Genomic DNA, 8,500 nt, shown 5'->3' with positions numbered 1-8,500 from the left:
ACTGCAGCCCCCACAACTGCAGCCCCAACAACTGCGACCCCAATAACTACAGCTCCCACAACTGCAGCTCCCACAACTGCAGCCCCAACAACTGCGGCCCCAACAACTGCAGCCCCAACAACTGAAGCTCCAACAACTGCAGCCCCAACACCTGAAGCTCCCACAACTGCAGCCCCAACAACTGCCACTCCCACCACTGCCGCCCCCACAACTGCAGCCCCAACAACTGCAGCTCCCACCACTGCGTCCCCAACAACTGCAGCTCACACAACTGCAGACCCAACAACTACCGCTCCCACAACTGCAGCTCCAACCACTGCGGTCCCAACAACTGCAACTCCCACCACTGCCACTCCCACAACTGCAGCACCCACCACTGCAGCCCCAACAACTGTGGCCCTCACAACTGCAGCTCCCACCACTGTGGCCCCAACAACTGCAGCTCCCACAACTGCAGCCCCAACAACTGCAGCTCCCACAACTGCAGCTCCAACAACTGCAGCCCCAACAACTGCAGCCCCAACAACTGCAGCCCCAACAACTGCAGCCCCCACAACTGCAGCTCCAACACCTGCACCCCCAACAACTGCAGCCCCCACAACTGCAGCCCCAACAACTGCGACCCCAATAACTACAGCTCCCACAACTGCAGCTCCCACAACTGCAGCCCCAACAACTGCGGCCCCAACAACTGCAGCCCCAACAACTGAAGCTCCAACAACTGCAGCCCCAACAACTGAAGCTCCCACAACTGCAGCCCCAACAACTGCAGCTCCCACGACTGCCGCTCCCACAACTGCAGCACCCACCACTGCAGCCCCAACAACTGTGGCCCCCACAACTGCAGCCCCAACAACTGCCACTCCCACAACTGCAGCTCCCACCACTGCAGCTCCAACAACTGTGGCCCCCACAACTGCAGCCCCAACAACTGCAGACCCAATAACTGCAGCTCCCACAACTGCAGCCCCAACAACTGCAGCCCCAACAACTGCGGCCCCAATAACTACAGCTCCCACAACTGCAGCTCCCACAACTGCAGCCCCAACAACTGCGGCCCCAACAACTGCAGCCCCAACAACTGCCGCTCCCACCACTGCCGCTCCCACAACTGCAGCACCCACCACTGCAGCCCCAACAACTGTGGCCCCCACAACTGCAGCCCCAACAACTGCCGCTCCCACAACTGCAGCTCCCACCACTGCAGCCCCAACAACTGTGGCCCCCACAACTGCAGCCCCAACAACTGCAGCCCCAATCACTGCAGCTATCACATCTGCAGCCCCAACAACTGCGGCCCCAACAACTGCGGCCCCCACAACTGCAGCCCCAACAACTGCAGTCCCAACAACTGCAGCCCCAACAACTGCAGCTCCAACAACTGCAGCCCCAACAACTGCAGCTCCCACAACTGCAGCCCCCACAACTGCGGCACCAACAACTGCAGCTCCCACAACTGCCGCTCCCACAACTGCAGCTCCCACAACTGCAGCTCCAACAACTGCACCCCCAACAACTGCAGCCCCAACAACTGCAGCTCCCACAACTGCAGCCCCAACAACTGCGGCCCCAACAACTGCGGCCCCCACAACTGCAGCCCCAACAACTGCAGCCCCCACAACTGCAGCTCCAACAACTGCAGCCCCCACAACTGCAGCCCCAACAACTGCAGCCCCAACAACTGCGGCCCCAATAACTACAGCTCCCACAACTGCAGCTCCCACAACTGCAGCCCCAACAACTGCGGCCCCAACAACTGCAGCCCCAACAACTGCAGCTCCCACAACTGCAGCTCCCACCACTGCGGCCCCAACAACTGCAGCTCCCACCACTGCAGCCCCAACAACTGCAGCTCCCACAACTGCAGCCCCAACAACTGCAGCTCCCACAACTGCAGCCCCCACAACTGCAGCCCCAACAACTGCAGCCCCCACAACTGCAGCCCCAACAACTGCAGCTCCAACAACTGCCTCTCCCACCACTGCAGCCCCCACAACTGCAGCCCCCACAACTGCGGCCCCCACAACTGCAGCCCCAACAACTGCAGCCCCAACAACTGAAGCCCCCGCAACTGCAGCTCCAACAACTGCAGCCCCCACAACTGCAGCTCCAACAACTGCACCCCCAACAACAACTACTGTTACTACTACCACTGCAGCTCCCCCACCAATTGTGGTTCTCCAAGCAGTCTTGATAGAACCATTTGTAGAAGAACTCACTGATAAAAACAGCATGGAATTCAAGACTCTTGAAGCAAACGTTGTAGCAGTGGTTAGTACTCATTCTCATTATTTTTCTGTGTATTGAGTGAGTTTGCATTTCCTCATATCATTTGGCGAATACTGTATTTTTAGTTTGTTTATATATTTTTTGCTTCATTCCCACAGTTAACTGTCATCTACAGGACCCAATTTGGCGCTATTTTCATCCGCATTTATGTCATCGAGTTCAGGTAACATTTTCAATTTTCAGAGTCCAACTGACTTTGTTTTACTTTCTGGGTTGTGGTTATCAATATTCCAATATTTTAAACTTAATAATGACAAAATAATAATAATTATACATATGCATAAGTTGTCAAGGTTAATATAATTTGATCAAGATGTGTGCTTTTCTTATGCAGGCAAGCTGTGGCCAGAACACGAATGGGAAATACTGAACTAGTGCTCGGGATTGAGTTCAATCAAACTGCTTCAGCTTCAGAAATCCCACAGACTAATGTTGTTGCAGAAACCTTAGTCGACGCTGTGTCTAACAACAGTACCTCAAACCTCCTTTTTGTTGCCACCTCCATCGAAGCAACTCGTAAGTAAACACTAGCCCTGCATTTCACTCCAGTGGTTGTTAGAGCAGGAAAATATACACAATGTTATTTGTAATTTATCTATCACGGTCTGTGAGTGTGTGTGTTCTGGATGGGGTTTAAATCATCCTCTTTCACTGCCATTTCCATGACTGACCTTACTATCAAAGTTTATTCTGGATTTCTTTCCTGATACATTTTAGCCAAATTGCTGGGTCGACAAAGAGCATACACAATCACAATTATCATGAATTCCACTGTGACAAACATTAGCAAGTCTACCTAAACTCTGACTTGCCATATATATATACTTATGTTGTGAAGTGTGTTTGTTCAAAAAAGGTCCTTTGACTACCATAATCATTTTTTCCATATTTCTCCATATTGTTCCATATTTGTTATTTACAGAAGGAAATGTTACAACGGCAGCACCCTCTTTAAATACTACAACTACTGCAATCTCACCTGCTGCAACTACAACTACCAGTGCTGCAACTACGGCTACAACGACCTCAACTACAACAGCTGCAGCTACAACTGCCTCAACTACAACTGCAACTGCTGCAACTACAACTACAACAACTACTACAACCACCACATCAGTAACGACAACTGCTGAGGCAATGACAACAAGGCGATTGATTTTCAGATCTGCTGGAGAGACATTTACAAGTGACTTGCAGAATCCATCATCTGCAGCTTTTACGAGGCGAGCCTCAATAATAAAGACGATGGTAAGTCACTTTCACATACTTTCACACATCTATGTGAAAGTATTTCTGCAATATGCCATTTTTTCTTTTCATATGTACGTTCATCATTCTTCTTTGAAAACACTTTTCTTTATGATTTTCACCTAAAATTGTCACACAGCAAATTTCTCATCAGAGTTTGGTGGAGCTAGACTGTATTATGAAAAAACCCTCAAAAAGTATTTTTAAATATGCAATATAGTCTTGTCTAATGCAAACACATTTCTAATTAAACATTTAACTGTGGGTGCTTCTAGTACCGTCTAATAGATGCTAGACTGTTTCTCGTTTCACAGTGAATGGAAACTGGAGGATGGCATTTCATTCCTGGTGTTGAGTTTTCAAAGAAAAAAACGATTTAACTCATCCTTCCATATAAAGTAAATAGGACACAGATACATTATTTGGCAGTCACTGAAGAAATTGGAATAGTGTCATTACTTAGTGTAAATGAAATACCACAATGAAAAAGACAATGCACAAGTGAAGAAGCAAAAGCCAATAAAATAAATGTACTTACAAATGATTTGCTTGTATTTCTGCAGATTGAACCTTTGTACCAAGAAGCATTTCCTTCATTCCGCACATTGATGGTGCTTTTTTTCAGGTAATTTGTTAATGTTATAATGATAGAATCTTAAGAGTATTGGTCATAAATTCATACGAATAATACAATATATTTTGGTAATTCCTTTTGCAGTAATGGCTCAATCATCAACCACTCGGACCTTACATTTTTATCCACATCTGTTCCTAATGGCACTCAGATTATAGATGTTTTGGTCGGAGCAGCTTCAAACATCACAGCCTTCAACATTGACACCACCTCCATTTCTGTGGATGGCATACGTAAGCAATATTGAATGCTACCTCATTCAAAATTACAAATATTACAGATTTGTTTACCTCATCAAAAATTTTAAATATTACAGATTTGTTTTGTATTTGTTAAAGCAATGTCTCTTTTTCTTTTCTCAACATTTACAGAAGTGTCAAGTGGAGTAAGCCACAAGATCAGGCTCATCACTGCATCCTTCCTTGTGCTGCTGTCATGGCTACTGTCAAGCCAGCAATAGTGCAGGGGTTATGTCAATGTGAAATAACACTTATACTACTGATATTTTTCTGTTTGACGTCCCAGAAAGCCCATCCATGAGACAACTTTAAGCATCTGGTCCACTGAATAAAAACAAGTTATCACTGTAATTAATTGCGTAAAAAATGAGAGTAATGACAATTGAAACCTTGTATATCAGACACACCACACATAAAACTTTCTCTATGTACAAACACAATTTTGACTTATTGTGCTATAATAATACTGTATAGTTTAGAACAACTAACATTTACATTTAACATAATGCCCTGCATGATTATAAAGTCACTTTTCTTATTTATATGAATTTATATTATCATACATATGTGTAATCTGTGAGCTGACCTGTATTTTTGTACAATTTGAGTAAAAAAGACTAGGTCTTATTGATGATCAGAATACAAGAAATGTGTATACTATATTATTATAGGTTTTTAACATCTAAAGTGGATAAAAAAAAGTGTATCACATTATATTGAAGATGCATCCATTAAAGGCACTGAAGATATGACCAGATAATCAAACCCTGTCTTATTATTTCCTAAAACTTACTTTCACTATTATTACTACTTTCAGCTATTCTCAAAAGTTATTCAGGTTTGTTCAGGAAGAAAATAGCAGTACAAACTGTAGTTTCCCAATTGCCCTGGATCTTGAGCATAGACCAAAACGTAAACATAGTCACATGATGTCACCCATTGGTTTGTGGACTACGGTTTTGAAGCTTCAAGTTCAGCATTTTGGCCATCGCCATCTTGGTTTTTGTCCACCAACATCTTGTTTTTTTGGAACTAGCGTGACACGAGATGGTGAAGCTATTGAAGCTATTTAAGTGAAACTCGTGAGCTCAGATTTACAACGGCAATATTAACGTTAATGTCGGCATCCAGAAGCAACAGAGGCTAACATTTTAGCAAGCTAGCAAGCAGGTAACATAATGCAGGAAATGCACAGGCATAATGACAGAGGAAAAAGATTAGGCAGTTGGGAATATCAACATTTTCCTCAGACATATTATAAAATTCCAAAGAAAAACAATACACAACTAAAATTACAATATATTCACTTATTATGCATCAAAAAACTAACTTATGTGGCCTCCACCATTTCTGACAATGTCAAACAAACACGTCACAAGTCTGGAATTAATTATCTATGTCCATTATTTGGTAATGGTAAATGGTAAATGGACTTGGACTTATGTAGCGCTTTTCTAGTCTTCCGACCACTCAAAGCGCTTTACACTACATGTCAGCATTCACCCATTCACACACACAATCATACACTGATGGCAGAGGCTTCTAAGGTGCCAACTTTGCCCATCAGGATCTAATCTAAATACTCATTCACACACCGATGGCTATGCCTTCGAGAGCAATTTGGGGTTAAGTGTCTTGCTCAAGGACACAGCGACATGTGACCTGGATCGAACCACCGACCTTCCGATTGGTGGACGACCTGCTCTACCCTCTGAGCCACAGCTGCCTCCACTCAGTCACATGTGAAAATCATTGTCCTTAGGATAGAAACTATATTTTTAAGATACAGTATATGTACATAAACTAAAATAATTAATTTACAAACAAAAAATTGTTAATTTAAAAAACATGCTGCTGCCAGTAGAGATGTATTAAAAAGTATTGACACGTATGTGTATCATTGAAGGAAGGTCTTCTGGCTACCCCAAGTTTTTTTTCTTCAATGCTTCCCAGCCTTTGTATGAAAACCAGTTTAAATCGATTGTGGTGTATCTGCCTGAACTAATTAAGTTAGTTATCTGTACATTCATGCCAATAAAGCATATAGAATTTTAAGGTTCATGGGTAATTGTGAAACGGGTAGTTTATGAACTAGGTTAACGACACTCATTCAACAGTATAGTTTGCGCCTGGCAGCATTAAAGGTACTAAATGCAAGATTGGGAGCATTTCTATTGCCTACGCAAGGCTCTCAACATGGCGACGGCTGAACCGGCAGCTCGTAGCTAACGGTAAACAGCACATCCGTGAGCAAGCCAGTGGGGCACGCTCACATGCACGAACATGCACTAAAAGTATGCATGGCCGGCCAGTCAACAAAGCATGGATAGAACACACAGAGGGAGAGGGACTTAATTCTCTGCTCAGGTAGATATTACTCCTCTATATCTTTACATAGCAAATAGTTGTTTGCTGTTATATTAATGCTCTGGATATCCTATAGAGAACCTTCAAGTATTCTGTAAGACACATACTGTTTAAATTACTGTAAATGCTCATATCAAACCACTAGCTTATGACATACGTTAAGAATCTTTACTCACCTAAAGCCATGCTATGGTAAAGGTCTGCATTATGCATTTACACTGAGCCATTTCATGCATTAAAGAAATATGATTGCTCAGATTACACAAGGAGGTGTTTCAACACACATGGTTAAGAGAAAACAAAAGGGTGTTAATAACTCACAACTCTGGTTGTGTAAATGGGGCCTTCGACATTACCTAAAAAAACAACTTTTGTTTGTATATGAGCCTAAAACTTATTAAAGTATTTTCACAGGAATTCCAAATAAAACATCAAGTTCAACAACTACAGACCCAAATTCAAAAACTACTACAACTACTACTGTGGCCACAACTACAGCAACTACTCCATCTCCAGTTATAACTGCTACAATTCCTCCAATGTTGGCTTCTGTAATGGCAGTGTGGCTACAAATACTGTACAACTCATAAAACAGAAGCTGACTTTCAGATCTGCTGGAGATGCATTTACAAATGACTTGTTGAAACCATCATCTTTAGCTTTATAAATCAAGCTGCAATGATAAAGTTTACAGTAAGTCTCTACTTTTAAAATGAATCCTGTGGAAACAAGAATATCCAATATTTCAACTTATAAGAGTGAGGTTATACAGGTAAATACATGTTTTTCCATTAAAATATCACAAGATATATAAGATGAGTTGTTGTCCAGGACAGGACAAAACGCAGCGTGAGCTGCAGGTCCCACTCTCTACCTGATCCATACCATCATAAAACATCCCACTGCTCAATTTTCTCCTAAATTAGAAGACGAGGAAGTAAAGAAACCATCTGCCCATATCCACATAGATCGGACATGTGATAGTCATGAAAGAAATTGGACAATAATGGTATTATGTTATTAAATTGTGCATATTAAATTGTATTAAAACAGCCACTGCTCAAGTGAGCAAGTGAGCAAAGCACACACACACCATTAAAAATATAGCCAACATAAATGTACTTACAATTTGCTTGCTTGTATTTCTGCAGCTTGAACCTCTCTCCCAAAAAGCATTCTCTTTATTCAGATCCTTGACAGGGATTTCAGTCAAGTAATTTGTTTATGTTATGTTGATTTAATCTAAACATACTGTACTGTAAATTATATATTTATTATAATTTTAATAAATATAATAATGAGTTCAAATCTATTTAACCTTGACAGCACACAACATTGCCCGATGCAGCCAGCGACGTCCATTCATGACGTAGCCAACTTCAGGTTATTATTGTAATTAATGGCATAAAAATTATTTATATTGATGGGTCCATACATAATATTTTCAGTACATGTTTAAATGGAAATTATTGAGTAACATGTTTTATAATCATATTTATAACCAATATCTTTTAAAATCCTACTGTAGTACTGTAGTAGTCTGTGTTGGCAAGAAAATATCAAAAGATGCTGTCGACTTTTTAAATTATAGCCTCAATACAGAATTGAAAATATGAAATATATTCAGATCATTGAGGAATCTGACTTAAACATGCTCAGTTAGTAAAGTTGACAGTGACAAAACATCTTAATTTCACTGAAGTTAAATGTGCTGTGCTCTTTG

At 42.1% G+C, this 8,500-nt stretch overlaps 1 protein-coding gene across 1 annotated transcript; it reads left to right on the top strand.

The window, feature by feature from the left end:
• The first annotated feature begins 2,025 nt into the window (after positions 1-2,025).
• On the top strand, positions 2,026-5,162 carry LOC119481692 (bypass of stop codon protein 1-like). The gene is made up of 7 exons (XM_037758838.1): positions 2,026-2,271; positions 2,388-2,452; positions 2,624-2,805; positions 3,212-3,537; positions 4,101-4,162; positions 4,256-4,404; positions 4,543-5,162. Exons 1-7 carry the CDS (start codon positions 2,233-2,235, stop codon positions 4,629-4,631), a joined length of 912 nt encoding a protein of 303 aa, XP_037614766.1. The 5' UTR covers positions 2,026-2,232; the 3' UTR covers positions 4,632-5,162.
• Positions 5,163-8,500: the final 3,338 nt, after the last annotated feature.

Source organism: Sebastes umbrosus, chromosome 22, assembly GCF_015220745.1.
Source record: "Sebastes umbrosus isolate fSebUmb1 chromosome 22, fSebUmb1.pri, whole genome shotgun sequence".
Classification (NCBI taxonomy): domain Eukaryota; kingdom Metazoa; phylum Chordata; class Actinopteri; order Perciformes; family Sebastidae; genus Sebastes; species Sebastes umbrosus.
The sequence above is the reverse complement of the archived record's forward strand: the minus strand, read 5'-3'. Positions and strand labels throughout refer to the sequence as shown.